Consider the following 18958-nt stretch of genomic DNA (forward strand, 5'->3'; position numbering starts at 1 on the left):
CGCTCGCCTGTGTCAGAAGCTGGCATTTACTTATACTGTTATTTAAACTTGTACATTAAAATCAAAGTATGGAAAAGAAGAGACTTCCCATCAAAAGCAATATAGGTGATACAATTCAATCTTTATGTTTAAAAAGCTGGAATTAAGAGATTGTTGGCTATATTTGTTAAAAATGTTAATTGTATTTTAGAAAAAGACTATTTTAAACAGTGTTTTAGAGGTGAGTTAAAGCCAGCCACATTGGGCTTCAAAGACATTCCACAGCTTCTCCCAAACAAAGGAATCTTCCCCCCTGTTCTCTGCTGAGGAACTGACAGGGAGTTGTGAAAGGAGGTGAGAGGGGGACTTTGGCCTGTTGCTCTGACAGGAGACAAAAGACTCCCTTGACTGAAAGGAAATGCAAATTTGGGCGTCAACAGAAACCAGCTGCTGGCAGGAAGAGGCTCAGGTTGCTCTTGGCTCAGCCAAACCTTGGAGGCGGGGCTAGACTGAAATGTATCTAGAACAGTAGAAAATATATTTTTGAGAAAAAGACTCATAGATAACTGTTCCAAATTGGTAAAAATCTGGAATTTATAGGTTGTTAAAATGAAAATGTTTCTCACAGTTTGAAACTACTCTGGAATGTGTGTGATATTCAGAGACTGGACCACTAAAATGTTGACTTTGTAGCAATTGTGATAATGCCAGGAATATGAAAATGTACAGGATTATGTCCAGATGTTATGCGCATGTATGTGGAAAAATGTGTACAGATCTGACACTGGGTAACCAACCAAAAGCGCAAAAAACTGTCAATTGTGAACCAAAACTCTTAAGAAGATGGGACTTGGACAGATACGTGCCTTATTTAATTTGGGATGTAAATATGTATTATTAGCAAGTTGGTGATATTATAAATATGCTTTATATGAAAAATAGATTTTCTGTGTAGAAACAAAGGGGAGGTGTTTCCCTGGACCATAAACACAGCGTCATCATGACACATCATGACACTCTGGTTTCCTTGTCAAATCAGGAGAGAGGGAATACTTTGAACAATCAGTTTCCTAGAGGGTGGGCTTAGTATAATCAGCCTATCCACCCCTTTGGGAAAGACATAAATAGGGACTGTTGAGGACCTAGACACACACATTCACCCATCAACTGATTTACTGGTGAAGCATTCTGCAGGAAGAACCCAGATCCAGACTCCAGAACTCTGAAAGCAGAAGGCCCAAAAATCCAAAGCTGAACCCTTTTCAGCTGGCCTTTAAAATCTTGCAACCTTATTTTAACCCCCAAACTTCCAAGGGGCCCAACAAATTCAACAGCCGGGCTGTGCTGTTTTTCTGCTTCTTGCCAAGAACTCTTGCTAGAACCCAGAGATCTAAAACCAGGAGAGCAGAGCTGCAACCCAGAACCAACCCGTCAGATCCAGTCCAAGAGGCTGTGCAGAGACCAGAGTGCCTTGCTGAGTGCAGAACCAAGCACCTGAGTCCGGTGCCTAGCAGATTCCAGTCCAAAACCCTTTGACCAGATCCTGACGGGCCTAGTCCAAAACCATAGTTGTGAGTATTTAGCATAGAACTGTCCATAGCCAATCTCTTATCTTTAAGTAATCCTATCTAAACCCATTCTATCATATCCAGACTGCATTGTAGAATTTCTTTTGTCTGTCCTGAATCCTTTTCTCATCCAAATAGTCCTGTGATAATTGTAGTGATAATCATCATTGCGCTAATATATATTTGCTGTAGAAAGGCAAGTGTCGCAGCGGGCAAAGATCAGACAGAGGCGCCTCTGGACTGGTGGCTGTACCGTTGGTATCTCGCATCTTCATAGCCCCTTAGTGTAAAGCCAATCCTTGTTTGTAAATTTCAAAAGCGCATCTTTCATTTGAAATCTTGACTCTTTTTGAGAAAAATCGACCCTTACTAAAACCTTCATAACTTCTGAACCGTACATGCTAGGAACGTAATTCAAGTGCCAAATTGAAGCTAACATCCTCAGCTTTCAGAATCCAGCTCCTTATAGTTTTGCCGCCATCGCGCTTAATGCGCGTGGAAAAGTTTGCCATGATTCTGCATTTGGCTCAATTTCATCCTGTGTAAAATAGCTATTCTTGCACTCAACCTCTGAATTCAGTTTCCTATCTATCAGTCATTCAATCATCATTGCTAGTGTTTACCTGGAACTATCCAAAGCGGCTCCCACTAGTTTTGAATCCTATTTAGAGAATTAAAATCATTTTTAGCATTTTCCCATTCATTACCAAACCACATTCAAAGCAATTGACCTGTTTTAAAATCATTCCCGTTTCTCTCTAAGCTTGCTGGGGGAACTGGGATAGAAACTGCAGTTGTAGAGTGTTTATTCCTGAAACCTGTTTTCTCTCCTTCCATCTCTATATTGCATATTAGGGGGGGATTGAGTAGTATCAGGGGGAAAGAGTGATTACATGGCATTTGATTGAACACACAAAAGTATTATTTCTGTGCTGCATTAATTTCCTATCATTGTATTACATTGAACCCACACAAAGTTTATTCTATGCTACATTATTCTTCTCATCCATACTCCTATTGATTAAAGAGATTATTGATTGTAATATCACCCATTGCGGATCATTGTATAAATATTAATAGGTGATATTTAGGTATTGTTCATATTCATAAAAGTGTGATATACATATTGTTCAATTCATTAAATAAATCTTAACTTTGCAAAACAACCTACTTCTTGATTCAGTGAGACCGGGGGCGGGGGGAAAGTTTCAAAGAGAGGCGTGATATAAGGGTACATCATTCAGAAATAAAAGAACTTTAGAAATAAAAATAAATAATTAAGGGTTCCAGCTGGACATCTCTCACCAGGCATTGACTTAGGTGGAGTGCTGGGTTGAAACCACTTACACGTACATCACGTTACTTTAACATCTCTGCCCCTGAGGAATGTCCAGCAATTTTTCTGGCATATGAGGACAGAAACATGTAGGGTTAGTCAGGATGCTAATGGGTTTATATACAGTATTGCATTCTCAGTGTACATGATGTAATGAAGTGCAACTGATATGTGTTATATGCTACATTGTCTAGGTTTGTTTATACGTGATCAGGGATCAAAATGCAGGAGTTGGGATTTGCACACCCCTTTCTGTTTTTGATTTTTAAACTGGATGATTTAATACAATTATTTAAAACATATTTTGTATCAATGTTGACATTAAACAGTCCATCCTTTCAGGACTTAATGTTTGTTTGAAAAAAGAGAACACATGTCTATTGTTGAATGAATGTTGTTCTTTTCCTTTATTATATATAATACTGATGTAGTACCCAGTGTGAGAAACATGAGGGCTTTCTCAGTTATGGACCCTGGGGATTATTTGTTCAGGTGGCCAGGACACGGTCATCGCCTTTGGAACCAGACCCTGTGGGGTGGACGAGTGCGGAAGGATCACCTGAGCAGGGGGTGCTTGGGGGCAGTTGGATGAATGCCCTTGGGAGAGATGCAGTGTTCCCCCTTTCTGACAAACACCTACCCGACACTTCCTCCACTTTTATAGGTTATGAATACAGTCCCGTTTCCCCTCCCCAATTCCAACAGGTACTAACATTGAAGGGAGGGATAGGAGAAGAGACATATCCCTATCCGACATCACCACCGTCACTATGGGACAGTATGATCTAAAACCCATTAACTTACAACCACACATCTACCCCTTCACACTGACAAACACTTACAGAAGTTTCCCTCCATCATTAGGGAAAACTACAACTCCCATACTTCCTCCCCATCACCTTTTTTCAAAGCCACATGGACAGAGAAGAAGAGCAACAGAGCTATGAAGATTGCCCATAGGAAGCACTGTACCATGGATTCCTATGGACTGTCTCCATCTTGTCCCATTAACAAGGACAGGCAGGATGAAGCCTCCCTTTACAACTACCCACCCCTGACTCCAATTAACACTCCCTGTCAGTATAAAAGGTGTAGCACTGAGACACACTTTGAGCCAGCTGGGGATGCAGTGTGGACCAGAGGAACTGAAGAGCAGAGGCGAGTGCTGAAAGAACCCTGGAGAGTCTGGAAGGGAGATGAGGGCCAAGGCGCTGATCTTGTATTGTTGAAGGGCTGCAGCAGAGCTGACGAGCTGTGCCTTCCAAGAGCCAGAGAGGACAGATCATATCCTGCTGACTCTGTCCACAGAAGTACTTGTTTCCCCTGGGCATATGAAGCCCAGGTACTTGATGGGTAGGTGGGAAGACACTAACCTTGATATGATATGATATGGCATTTATAACGCGCCTATATACAAGTGTTTCAAGGCACGACGAGGCAAGGGCGGGGGGAACAGAGGGAAGACAGACAACGATGCTACTAGGCCAGGTGTCATTCAGATCGCGCAAGTGCATAGGAAGGAGGAAGGGGAAAGTGCAGTACAAGGGATAATAGAATAAATAACAATAAGAAAATGATGGGCAGCAGCTGGCAAGTGCAGGGGTAAAGGGTAAGTGCAGGCATTACGTGTCAAGTGCTGGTAAAGGGACTGTAGAGACACAGAAAAACAGTTCCCAAGTGCGGGATTGCAAGGACAGCAGTGCAGGTGTGCAACTGGCGGGGGAGGGGACCTGGGCCCGCGATCAGAGGGTGGCCAGGTAGCCAGTGCAGTGTCAGTTTCAGCCAGGAAATCAGCAGGGGAGAGGAGGAGAGAAAGAGGAACCAAAGGGAAAGGTTTTGAGGCGCTTCCAGAACCGGAGATTGTTCTCCTAAAGTTTCCGGGGGGCGGGAAGGCTGTTCCAGAGGGAGGCACCAGCCGAAGAAAGAGATCTACCACCGAGTCGTTGCTTTGAGAAGCGACTGACCCTGAGGGAGTTGGAGGCGGAAGAGCAAAGAGCTTGAGAAGGAAGATATTTAGGAAGAGAGAGTTGAAGGTATTGAGGCCTCAGGCCCCAGAAGGCCTTGTGGACAATGCAAAGGGTTTTGAACTTAATCCTTGCAGCCACCGGGAGCCAGTGCAGAGATGTCAGTCCTGGAGAGATACGATCCCTGGGCTTCAGGCCAAGGACAAGTCTCGCAGTCCTGTTCTGGATGAGTTGCAGAGGGCGGAGGGTGGAAGCAGGCAGATTTAGAAAGAGGCTGTTGGAACAGCCCAGCCTAGAGAGAACCAGGGCTCTGGAGACAGTGAGCTTATGGGGGAAGGAGAGGAAAGGAAGAATACCTCTGAGGAGGTGCAGCTGGTAGTGTGACTTCTTAGAGACGCCAGAAATGTGAGGAGAGAAGGATAGTGTGGAGTCAAAGAGTTTTTTGCCTCACAGGTGGAAGGAGGAAGAGGGCCAAGAGAGGCTGGCCAGAGAGTGACACGGCCTCAAACCAGTGAACAACCTTGACACAGAAAGCTCCACAGATGTTGCTCACCAGAGCCGCGCTAACCGGATGAGTCTCATGGCAAGATAGGAAATCCTGATGAGCGTCTGTGTGTGGCTGGAGTAGGAACCTGAGAAAGAAAGCAGGAAATTAAAAAGCCCATGAAAGGCATTATAAGACTTGAAGTTCTTTTTCAAATTAAGTGAAATTGAACTGTAAAATAAAGGAACAGAGCGGTCTGGCGGAAAACGAAAGTAAGCCCATTCAAAAGACTATGTACACTGTGAAAGGGGTCCGAGCCCAAATGAGGTAGACCCAGAAATTGTGTTGGAAAGAGGTCAGAGCATGAACGATGGAGACCCAGTAATTGTGTCTAAAGAGAGACATTCTTTTGTAAAACTCAAGGCTGAGGAGAGCCTGAGAGGATTGTGCAAATTGTTGAATCCTGTCAAATATTTGAATTGTGTAAAAGCCTACGAGTACCATAAGGCTAGGGGAAGGGAACCCTGAGAAAGTAAAATTTAACGGTTTGGGACCGAAAGAGGGGAACCTGGGAAAGAAATTGAAAGTGAGAGGCTGTGCCTGGTTGAGGTTGCCTATATAGACTTAAAATACCTTTTCCTTTGGAACTTTTGTGTTGGTGCTGAAGAGTTTGGAACTTTTGTGTTGGTGCTGCAAAACGCAGGGGATTGACCTGGACTTTGGGAAAATGGGAGACCTGACAGGTCAAAACCCCAAAGTTTGAGAATACAAGTCATATCAGTCTTGGCGCATAAGGTATCAAAGAGCAGCTAGGCCAGTGAAAAGAGTAGCACCCAAATGGATGACACTGGCTGATTCAATGATAAAAAGCTAACTAACAGCAGACACCAACACCACACTTTGGGTTTCTGCCTGAGAACTACCATACTCCACTGCAGAATTAATAACCGATTAACGAGGGGTTTACGGTGTGGGGGGGGGCGAATAGTACAAATTTAACACAAACACACACACACACACACACCCCTCCCCTCACCCCCCCCACTCGCCCCACATCCCCACACCCCCCGACCGGCTTACAGAGTCACACATTGCACCGCTTTTTTAAAAAGCCCTCACTGTACAACCCCAGCTAAATATCTATAACATTTTGCTTGCATGTATTTATTCTTCATGAAGAGGAAAATGTAGTTGAGGGGAATTAAATCAAATTCACATGTTGGCCCTTTGCACAATCAGATACTGTAACTGTATTTCATATGGATAGAAGTAAAGCTTTATTCTTTAATTATAGAACCCATCTATACAAAAGGCTTAAACTAATCATTTGAACACTATACCTAAAGGTGGTTTACAAAAGGCCAAACCTGCGTATTCCAGAACAAAAGGCTGCATTCTGCATTTTCTGCCTTTTGTAACCGTCCCTCTGCCGTCCCTTTCGGGGGTCCACCCTCCCACTCCCCCCAAATTCCTCTCTGCTGCACGGCACTCATCGCCCGCCTCCAACTGCTATCACCCCTCCCCCACTTACCTGCAGAGGGTTCCGTCTACCTCCTTCCCACAGTCTAGATACTGTGGTCCCAGAAGCCTGATACACAGCATGCTGCACTTTTGTGCATGATCTTTTGTGCCTCGGTCCTCTGAGGCCATGGCATTTAGACTGAAAATGAATGTGCCTCACCAGTAACATATCCACACATTTCAATTATTGTAACGTCTAGATATCAATCTACATGTCACAAAGCAGAGTGGCATCAACACGAGGCAGATACAAATCTTTGGAAATTAAACAAAATGTATTTAGGAAAATTACAGAGCGGGATAAAAGGGTAAAATAACTTAAAAGTGTCAACAACAGGGAGGCTTCTCCTTGGGGTTCGCATCTTGGAATCTCAGTCTTTGAAATCCCAGTCTGTGTTTCCTCCTGAGATGAGATAAGTTTGCAAAGTGACTATTCAACACTTTCCTCACATATTCTAGCACTGGAGTTTGTTTGCATAATAATACTGGTTCTGGTATATGTTGGGAGGACGGTTTAGTTGGTAACAAAGAACATTGTTCACCACAACAATATTTTCCACTGTAATGTTATGAGTAGTATAGATTTAGGTTTTAAGTCAGAAACAGGAGATGGCCAAGATGACCTGTTTGAGAACTGATCTGTTCATTCACACAAATACTCCTCTCTGTCCCTATACATCTAGACCCTAGCCTAAAGAAAGAAAAGATGTCAAAAGTTTGCATGCCAGGCTGTCCAGTAACAAAGTTTGTCCGTCACCCAGAACCTAATTTACCCAGCTTCCTTTCCCTACCACTGATGCAGCAAAAACAACAATCAAACAAAACAAAGAAATGGCTTCTTGTCCCAAAGACTGAATGGTGTATGGCTTCTGACCCCAAATCCTTTATTTCCTTCATGGAGGGCTCCTGGGGCCCAATGTCCAGTCAACTCAATTGTCTCTTTCACTATGTTGTCCTTACTAAAGAGTTCTCTTCACTTTAGTGTCTTTTCTCTCCGTCTGGTTTTCCTGGCTTCAACCTTATTGCATACTTTATACCAGTTCCAGGTGTTACATACTCTTGGCAAATACAATTACCAGTCGTCTCCGAGGCTTTATACTTCACACATTCCCAGAATGCCTTTTGCACTCTTGTTGGTGATTACTCATTTCTGTACCTTGAACCTTCCTTCCAATGTTGGGGTTACTCTTTCTGTGGCCCAACTCAGGCCTACATTTTGTTGCCCCGGCTTGGGCTCCTTGATGGCTTATCCCACCTTGGGGACATCTTGTGCTTTTTCCACTTTCAGATCTTCCAGTTGTTCTATGTGATATTCCCACATTTTGAAAGTCGAACACCAAAAAGACCGATTTATTTTGGTCATTTGGGGTCGCCTTCAAAATGCTGAAATATCACGTATTTTGCCCCGACCCTCACTCTGTCCTCGGCTGGGCGCTTTTTTAGTTAATCAGGGGGTTTCACCGCCAACCTTCGAACCCCCCAATTCATGCCCCTTCACCCCTTTTGACCCGCACCACTCTTTCCAGTCATACAGTTACACCATCCATTACATTTTAACTAGCACCCTCATCCCCTGCTACTCCCACTACAAATATTCACACACATGTACACACCAAAACATTCACTTACCTTATTTTACGACGTCCTTCACTCGACCACACCTGTCAGCCCCAGGGAACACTCATGTGCATGTCAAGGAGCAGCTGGCATTCCCAAGCCGCGCACCGAGAGGAAGACGGCATTGGATTGATCAAGGTTTAAATGCGGGTGGTGGCTGAGGCGAGGGTTTGATTAAGGGCTACGGCAGTGGGTAAGAGAGTTTTAACGATCGATTTAGAAAGACCAAATTATCGATTTAAATCATTCTTCCTAAATCGATCTTTTTTGTTTCGGCTTTTACAAAACGATATTTCTCACCTAATCCCTTTCGGTTCTATGCGATATTCCCACATTTTGAAGCTCCTCTGTTTCATCCACAAAACCTTCTGTCCTCCTTGATGCTCTTACCTACCTCATCCTCAGTCACTCTGTTGCTCCTCGTCCTGGTTACTCAATGCTCCTTGCCACCTCCTCTGGTGTTTTCCCTCCCTCCTCTGCCAAACTCCTCTCAACCTCCTCTATCCACCTGCAACTTCCATCTCTCGCTCAACAACTCCAAACGCCCATACTGCAACTCAGCAGCTCGACACTCCTGCCAACTCCCTTTCTCTGCTTCCTAGTAGTGGTCCTTCACATAAGGCTAATGCTGTATAGCTCCCCTAAGAGTGGCTACCGGTTTCAGGTGACCTGTCCGAACATGCTCTGAGGTAGGGAAGATTTGTAGTTCTAGGGCCATGAGGGAAGTTTAAATAGGCCCGCCATTTTGAATTTGGCATCTGTGTTTGTTTGCCGATGGATAGGTTATAGCTGTTGTGCTCTCTCTCTCTTACTTCCTACCTCTTGCTGTGGGACACCCCACATTCTTCTGGGGTTCGAGTTTGCTGTTCTCTGTAAACAACATGTCAGTGTGTGCTCTGTGAACTCCTTTTGTGGGGGGTGAGCAACCCTGGAGTGATATTTATCCCATGGATATCACATGAAGTAGTGTCTGCAGGAGAATTTCTCTTCCGGTGGCTGCGGTTGATTTTTCCTTTCCTCTAGTTTCCTTCCGTCGAGGGAACAAGCCAGGACTCCTTTGTGAATCTGGTCTTTGCATGAAGAGGAGCTGTGTTTCTCTCTGCCCCTCTGGACAGTAAATGGGAGAGGGGTGTGGGTTTCCCATAATGATCATTATAGGGTGCCGGAGCTGTTGTGTGAGGTAACTAAAGTGTTCCCATAGTTTTCCTTCCCCAGAATCAATAGTTGCAATCCACTTCAAGTGTTCCCTCTGTGAAAGAGGGATTCTGGGAGATGCCGTCCTTCTCGGTCTGGACTTTCAAAATGACTTTGATGACTAGGTTTTGTGATTATGCTTGCCAGGGTCCTTTCTTGTCTTCAGGGATCTTTTGTGGGTTTCCTCGTAGTCGTCCTCCTTCAGGATCCATAGTTAACACTCCTGGATGAATTCCAGCTTTTCCTTCTGATAAAGCAGTACATTTTGGGAAACAGCTCTTGTATGGCGAGCTTTGGGAAATGAGATAAGTGACTTGCCCTGGGCATACATTTAGAAGTATTACAGGTGGCTTTGAAGACCTATGGATTGCCTTTCCCAGGTCCATGTGGCTATAACCCCATGGTCACGTCATCAAAATGCACAACCCAAGCATAATTATCTGCTACAGACTCCCCCAGTTCAAAGAATACAGTTCTAACTACATTCTTAGATATCACGGCCTCACACACTATGAACACCAGCACACTCCTCATAGCCAGGCAATGTAAACTCCTGACAAACCTCATCCAAGACCATCCCATTCATGCTGCATTAGAACATTTTAATCTTTAGGACCACAACAACTGGTATAAGGCCACTACACCATAATCATGCAAAACATACAAATAACACAATGCTAGGCTATAGAACACTATTCTGAAGGAACCATCTAATGAAAAGCTGTCTCACTCAATATCACCAGCACCAACTCACAACAAAAATCCACAAAGAAACATTGAACCAAGTTGCAACAGAAAATCTACCCGTCCCTGTTAGAAGACACACAGTCATCCTAAATCATTGCTTTTTCCCATGATTTTCAACAACAGAACAATTCCATTCACTCAACACTATCATCTTGAAAACAATCGACACAAAGGTGATCTTTTAACCTCATCGAAATAGGCCCAGGCACAACAAAAATCTGCCCATCGGTCACCAACTATCAATCTTCATTGAAAAAGGACCATCGCATATTTGAATTAGCACAGAGGGCAACCAGAGACAACGTTTCACCAAAATGCAAGGAGTAGCGGAAGTGACATGACCCTTGACCTCTGATGACATCACAGGAAGGGATGTCATTGGACCCCCCAACCCCCAAGTGACATCACAGGAAGCGATGGAAGACAACCTTTCATCCCTTGACAAAACAGGGAGTGGCATCACATAGCATTGTTTCTAAGTACAATACGAAAAATATGGTTACGATATCACTGTAAAGTGATATACATTTCACACAAGAATGGTCCCCATATGTATCGTTAATATCAGTGTGTATAGGCCCATATTACCAAATTACTGTGAATGCAAGCAGCCGTCCAAGGCCAAACAATAATGATGTGTTATTATATAGCAATTATGCTTAAGCGCTTCGTATAGAATATACATTCATTATCACCCAACCTGTGTTAGCACTCATTTATCAACCTCAGCAGGATGAAAGGCTGAGTTGACCTTGCCGGGAGTTGAACCTGCAACCTGCAGATCTCACACACACACACACATTGCAGCAGTGACCGCTCAACCCACTAAGCTATCTTACCGCTATAGCTATCAGAAAACCAGCCACTCCACAAGCAAAGAGCCACGTGCTCCTGGCCACAGCCCACGAGCCGCCTCAATTTAAAATTTAAAAAAGGGTAGCACGGGAGACCACAGGGGTATCAAGGGTGGGCCCAGAGGTCGCAGGGGAGACCCCTGGCAACCCCTAAATGACTTCCATGAGGGAAACCCAGAATAGACCTATCATTGCAAAACACTGGCCATTATTATAAAACAATCATAAAAGCGAAGAAGCAAAACTTTGCAGAAGCGCCATTGGTCAACTGTCTTGCACGTTGCAGTAAACAGTATACTTATTGGCTGCATCTGCTGACAGACATAGCATGAGGACTTCAGTGTAATTACAGCACAAAGAGGGCAGCACTCACCTAATACCACTGTAAGCAGTCATGGTCATCCCCTAAATTGTTTGTAGATACCCTGAGGTGCAAATAGAGTGGTGTAACCTGACAACACCCTACAAAGAGGAGTATGTGGAGGAAACGTAGAGTCGCCAATGGCATTAAAGTTTGCATGCAGAAAAAAAGATACCTTTCTATGCATTCGCAAACACCCACGCTAGTGACACGAAGGGGTTCAATTTCTAGATCCCCCAGCAAAAAAAGTTATCGGGTTGGTAATACGGGGCGACCACACATGATTTTGGATAAGAGTCACAGGCATAGGCGTAGACATGCACAGGGAAGAGCAAAGAGTTAAATGAAAGGGTTTACCTCGCCTTTAAGCAACTGGAGAAAATCTAACAACATCAACTATAATAAGGAATACAACAAAAAAAAAACAGTACAACCGGATAGAACATGTGTTTTATAAAATACAGGACGGGTTAACGGAGGGCGTGCGATTGAAAAACTTGGCACACTTGCTTTGGCTATAAATAGGAAACTTAAATGGTACAAAACAATTTACTGCTCAGTGAAGGCCGTGTATCAAAGCAGAAAGAAATGAGCAGTTACAGCCACAGAACAAAGCAGACATGCAGTGATACAAAGTGGACAATGTGAGAAATGAGAAGACGGGGCAGGTTCAGGTGAGTGTTTAAGAACTCAGAATTGAGAGACAACATACAACTTGTTGAAAAAGAACACATTTCTATCAACATAGCTAAGCCAGGAAAAGGCATACATTGGGGGCTTTTGCCGGTTCTAGTCTCATCATCTTCTTTTTGCACAATGTATGAAGTCTGGGCCTGTGAGTGGAAGACATTCGAGGCGCAGGGAAAATGAAACGGCAATAGGAACGGGCCCCCTTGTACAGGCTTTGCAGGTTGCAGTGCTGGCTCCCTTCCCATTTCTAACACCTGCCCACCAACTACTCCAGCATGCGGCCACCCTTCCACCAGATGTAGGATGATGGTGTGCAAATTAATGGGGAGTTACTGGTGAGGGGAGGTGTGGGATCCAGAGTCTTGTTCTCCCCCAGCCGCTAGTCGTTCAAGTGACATGAGTGGTAACCAGGGTTGGGGTTACTGTGTAGAGTGAGTTCCTTTGAGTGCCAGCACTTCACAGATTGGAATGCAGCTGACTTAGAAAGCATAGGCTTAGATCACTTACTGGGCCCTGGCACTTGCACAAACCTCTCAGATGCAAAGGCCCAGCAAGCCTGAACTAGCCTGTGTTCCCACTACTCTAAACTGGCCATCGAGCCGGGCCTTACACCCAGACATAACTCTTCTATTCTCTGGAGCTTTAACGTGTGGGTAATCTTATGTGTAGATCACTGGGCCTGTGCCTTTCTAAAAGGAATTGAACCTAGTTAATCTCATGAAAAGAATCTAACAGCACTTCAGAGACATACTTTTTATGAAGGGTGTCAACTCTTCCTCTGCTGCCCTCGTAATTAATGAACTTTTCCTAATCCCTAAAACAAAACACAAACAATCTTTCAAGTCACAAGTGAATACCAACTCCAGCCAATTTACCCTTTATAAGAACAGTTCTGAGCTCCGACACAAGGCAAAAATCTCCTCTAATAAACTACTTGACCATTCTAGCGGGTCCTTAGTAAGTTCTGCTAACGCGGGTGACCCTGTGAAAAACAAACACAACTGGAACCGGGTGACTATCAGGTGACCTTTAATCACCAAACAACCATGCTGCAAATGAGAATATCAACTGGTGATTTTGATTGCATGAAGGAGTCCCCCGTGAACCTCCCTTTTTCCAGCTGTAAATTGACCGTAAAATGCTAATCAGAGTAAAATCAACCAGTGTGCTTACATAGGTGTTCTTAAACTACCTTGACTAGGTTGAGTAATGGTCTTTTCTATACATTCTTGGAGTAAATAGCACAGTTCCCTCTTTCAAAGATCAAGATTATCAAACAATCACTGAAAATCAGTCCAACTTATTGCACACTGAAAATGAGGGTATCGTCCCAAAATTACAAAGTGCTGGCTTCTTCACTAGTGAAACATTATAGACACATCACTAATGTCCTTAATAAAACAAAAATTAAAGAAAAATAGTCAACCAAACCAATTTATATCAGAAGGCTATCTTAACTCTGCAGAGTATGGTCTACAACCAAAGTATGGCTCTAAGGTAAGGCAGGACTCTGTGGGTGGCACCTTGTCATTTGCAGATGCATTTAAATGCACCACCCTTCTCCTCAATTTGTCCACAGCCTCTGATACAGAAGGCAACTATATTCAACATAAAAGGTTAAATTTGGCAGTCAGCCTCAACACTGATTCGTAACCTTGAGCTGTGTCACAACAGAAACATTTGCGAGGGGAACACGTCTGTAAATCTGCACCATTCGAATTTAAGGTTCATCAGGCATTTATGTAAACAGCACACAACTTTCTTTGAAGCCAAAGGAAAGAAAAAAACCTTAAAATTCTAGACAAATGCCTATGAGATATTGAAATGTGGATATGAGAACATTTTCAAAAACTAAACGAGTCCAAAGGAGGTCCTGTGATTTTGCGTCAATCAAAGATGAATGGAAAGATCAGACATCCCAGTGGCATTCGCCAAACTACTGGAAAGTACAATCCATCTAGTGATGCCAGAATCACCAGAACCATCTTAGCAAACCAATGGCAACACCTACTTTCAAGCAATTCCGGTAGTAAACACACTCCCACTAATCACGGAAAAAGCAGAAAACTACCTGTAGCAACTAACTTAACTGGTAGTGGCCTAGACGTCATTAGCTTTTTCCATGTCAACCACCCACTTAAATATATACTACCCCAGAGACTGTAAAACACTCCATTACTCAATGGGCCTCATTACGACCCTGGCGGAGAGGGTTTTACGCCAGCGTAGTGCATGGCGTACCTCTCCGCCATACTACGAGTTCCCGTAGCGCCATGGCGGCCTTTTCCGCCTGGTTTTACCAGGCGGAGAAAACCATGGCGCTACGGGACCTCGTTGTTAATTACGCCACCGTATTTTACGGTGGCGTAATTAACTCCTTCCCCACTCCCATTATACCCTATGGGGCAAAAATGGGAATGGGGAAGGGCAGAATGGGGATTGGGGATTTACCGCCCCGCCAAGGTCGGAATGGGGCGGTAAATCCGCCAACCCCCATGGCGCTATCGGCGGCTTTCCGCCATGCTTCGCGGTGCATTTAGCACCGCGAAATCCGCCTGGGTCGTAATGAGGCCCAATGACTTCTAAACAGGGTTTCTGTGAATCTACCACCTGCACTCGAAGTGCTCTGCAAGAGCTTACTAGTTCATGCACATATGAACTTCAAAATTCTACAAATGATTAACATGTCACATGATCAAGTTCCAACCTAAACGAAGGAAAACAAATTCTCCATCACGAGCTAGCCCCTAAATCCTTTGCCCTCATGGAAGCCCTGTAAGGTCCTTTATTTTCTATATGGAGTTAAAGATTCTCCAGTGCTGTGCTGAACTCAAACGGATATGTTCAAGGAGGCTAGGGGGAACTTGGCCTTACAAGCAGTGCATTGCATTTAGAAATAGCTTTATTATGCATATAAAGCTGATGTAGCCAGAATGGAGTAGCGACACGGATAACAGTGATGAAAAACACAAATAATGTTACAGATGGTTTAATGTCTTACTTGCACTGGGCGTTGTAATGCTTGATGAAGTTTTGAAGTAAGTCAACACCCTTCTTAGTTTTAATCTCATTTACTTTGATTAGATACTAAAAGGAAACAAATTACATGAGTTAGTTCAACGTTTTCTCACACCACTATGTACACCCATCCCACTTCATCCCAATTTACAAAACCACATAATTTGCGTAGCATCGTCATCCTATGCGTAGCATGTGGGTGACAACCACAGAAACATGGAAAGAAACAATAACAGTCTCGAGGGAAAGTAGGACATTTGAGCCGCCAGGCCACACGTGTGGGGCTTGTTAGCTGAAATGCCCTATACTACTCTTGCATTTCCGGGAGCAGAGTTATTTTCATGCACTTTTAAACCAACCATAACATTGATGGTGTTATAAAAAAGAGGCAAGGCATTCACGTTTGACAAAAGGGTTGTCCTAATATGTGTAAGGGGAAATTATGTCGTATTATGAAATGCACATGAAAATTATTCAGTCATAGTCCTAGGTGAACCAATTTTGTTAAAGACGGTACCTCCTGTTTTTTTATTTTTTTTTAAATACATCCGTTACGAGAATTTCTGTTTTTAAAAAAAGTTCTTGGGAAAGAAAATCAACTCATGTGGAGAAGCTTCCCTCACAAATAATGTATCTAGCAAAGCCTGTTTAATAATGTAGCAGAATTGTAAGATGGTCATATCAGACTAGACATGTCCTTAAGAAAGCAATAGGACACGCCGCAGTGGTTTATTTCATTATAGTATGTGCATTATTCACCAGTTATATAGTCCACACCACAAACTAAATTGCTTCCACTTTTTTCCGAACAGATCCATACTAATCAACTTAATAGTAACAATTTAAATAGCTCGCACATGAAGTTGAATTGTCACTCAAGGCTTAAACATGTTATGTTGGTATTGCCGAAATTAGTTTTTGTCAATCGGCCATTCCCCTGCTGCCCAACCGAAAAGTAGCAGCGGGAAAAGCCTGTTGTACTTTTTGCACGAGTTTGAAATAGGTTGATATAATTAGGCTCGCTCTGAACTTTCAGACGGTGATAGATGGGAGGAGAAGACACTCCATATTCTCCTATCATTCTTTTTTGTGCAAGGGTACACTAACTTGCTTACTTGTCTGTGCCTTCCCTTATTTTGCGGCAACCTGTGCCATTCCACGAGTGCCCCTCTTATTTACGCCCCCCATTTTCAAAATTGACCTGCCTCACTCTGCAAAAAGCCTATTTTCTGGCTTCACGATTTCCCAAATGGATCTTTCTTCAACGTCAACTACCCTGGCTATACTTATCCCTTTTCGCGGCACCAACCATTAATCTTCTTGTTCTCATGCATAGCTACTTCCAGGCTTTAGTTTCTTCAATGGACTGCAAAGAAAGACTCAGTATTCAGTTTACACTCTACTGTACATCTACATTGTTTTCCATTTATGGACTTTTTGCAAGTGGCCACTATCACAAATCTGAGTGCGGAATCAAGAAAACACACAGGACTTGGGTTATCTTTTAAAGGGGCTTTACTTACAGCCAACAGAAGACACGCCTCAACCCCGGCACGCAGAAGCATGGCAATGCACTGTGTATGGCTGTGTATGGCTGTCCTTTTACCTGCAGTATCTCCCTCCCCAACCTTCTCTTCTCCACCTTCCTCTGATGTTCTTCCCCCTACGAACTATAAAGCGGTCTTTTTCTACTCCAACTAATCTCCTCTCCTCTGGACACTTTCAAATCACCATCATCCTCTCCTTCAACATGTTGCTTGCCCTTCTCTCCATTTGCTCTGGACTCCCACACTATCCAGTTTCTTTTTGTGCTTCTTCTACTCATTAAGCATCGTCCCCAGGATTGGTCTTCAGACTATGGGATGCAGGTGTGCAGAATCCAGAGCCCGAGTCTTCAGGTTTCTGGCTCACCACTTTCTTTCCCTGAATTTAGGCTTCTTCCTAGAAGACCACCATCTTAGATCTTCAGAGCACCCATCTACCAGAAAGGAGTCTGGAGGTAGAAGTGGCCTGGGAGTTCATATCTTCACCTTCATCAAGCCATGCTGTAATTTACGAGTGGACAGGACTTTTGAGGTAATGAGAGCCGGCACCTGTGAGTACATTTGTTTGGTTAAAGGCCTTGTGAGCTTCTGCCATGAGATTTCACCCTTGAGAATCTCTATCCTACCTATGAAATGGGTATCCCCAAACTATGCCTCCTGCATGACTCTGCAACTTTACAGGCTGCATTGATCAGCTTAAAAGCAGCCATTTGACTTTGCATTCCTTATGACAAATTCCAGCCAGGCTCACAGGTGGCAGTAGCGTAGACTGGGGATCCTCCCCATTCTGCCCCATGCTCTTCATCAAGTAGTGGGTGGTGGAACACTGCCCCCTGGCTACCCCAAAACCCAGAGCAAGGCAGGGTACACTGTCACGCCGCCCATCCTCTTCTTGCTCCGACAGTGACAAAAGAACTGTCCGATTTGTAAAATAGTACAGACCTTCTGATGATAGGTGCATTATGAACTGATTCTGTGATGCGAGTGGTGGCTTTACTTTTTTTTTTTTTTTTTTAACTACACAAGTTTTAAACACATTCATATTTTCCAATAGTTCCAAATTATAACAAGCTAAATATTTCATGTATTACCTCCTGTTTCAATTGTGCAAATGTTATGAATCTCCAAAATATGAGATTGACAGCAGAAAAGAGATGCCACAGATGAGGGGGTGTGAGGGTAACAGAAGGTGTGCATCAACAGAAGAGGCACACATTGGTGGACATCTTAAACATTCAGGGTTTGGCCAAGAGGATCTTGAATCTGAATGTGATCTCATTGGCAGAGGATATAGTATTTTCTTATCCACATTTTCTTCCTGAGGATAAATGCGTTTTACTCTAAAGCAGCTTCAGGCTCAGATTGTCGTATCTGTAAACTACCACAAAGGCGTTCCTATGAATTGCCTGCAAAGGTTTGGCCACAGTTTGCCATTATAGATGGGTAAAATAGCTACATTTCTTAAATTATGCATTTTCTCAATTTTGCTGCCACACAAATTACAAATCTCAGGATGGAACAAAAACAAAGGTGTTTGGGTATGTAGGCGGAGGAGGAGATGGAGATCAAAGGTAAAATTAATTGGGAGGGAAAGAAACCAACAGGCAGAACATATATGTGATGTTGGGAAAAAGAAGAGGAAAATGAACAGTTGGCGAGGACAGTATTTTGTTTTTTAATGTATATGTGCATGGTGCTTTGGTAAAAAGCACTTCTAAAGAGGCATAATGCATTTCCTTCAAGCGGGCACCATACAAAAGAAGTACATTAATAATGGCCCATGCAGGAGGTTATGATAGGTCAATGGAGGAAACTAAATTGGGGACGAAAATCAAGCAGCAATGAAAAAGGGGTTCCAACAGGGATATTTCAGGGAATATACAGTGCAGATGAGAAAGAGTTACAATTGGGCAGCAGGACAAGGTGTTGGAGATGGTGATTGAATGCAGAATTCAATGCATGAGTGTTGGTTATGTTGTTGCTGTTGGGGGTAGTGAGTTACTTGTATGGGGAAAGGGAGGAAATGTGCAGAAGTGAGAGGGGGTACACATTGGTGGTGCGGCCAAGAGATGAGAAGGATA

The 18958-nt window shown here is 43.6% G+C and overlaps 1 protein-coding gene across 1 annotated transcript in view; it reads right to left on the bottom strand.

Moving 5' to 3' along the window:
* The window catches only part of LOC138581134 (arf-GAP with SH3 domain, ANK repeat and PH domain-containing protein 1-like), a 1625721-nt gene that overhangs the window by 1031899 nt on the left and 574864 nt on the right, over positions 1–18958 (bottom strand). Inside the window, exon 7 of the mRNA XM_069652230.1 lies at positions 15317–15402. Within this exon, the coding sequence (XP_069508331.1) occupies positions 15317–15402 (86 nt within the window). The remainder of the gene's footprint in view (positions 1–15316; positions 15403–18958) is intronic.

Source organism: Ambystoma mexicanum, chromosome 3p, assembly GCF_040938575.1.
Source record: "Ambystoma mexicanum isolate Mex_15411 chromosome 3p, UKY_AmexF1_1, whole genome shotgun sequence".
NCBI classification, from domain to species: Eukaryota; Metazoa; Chordata; class Amphibia; order Caudata; family Ambystomatidae; genus Ambystoma; species Ambystoma mexicanum.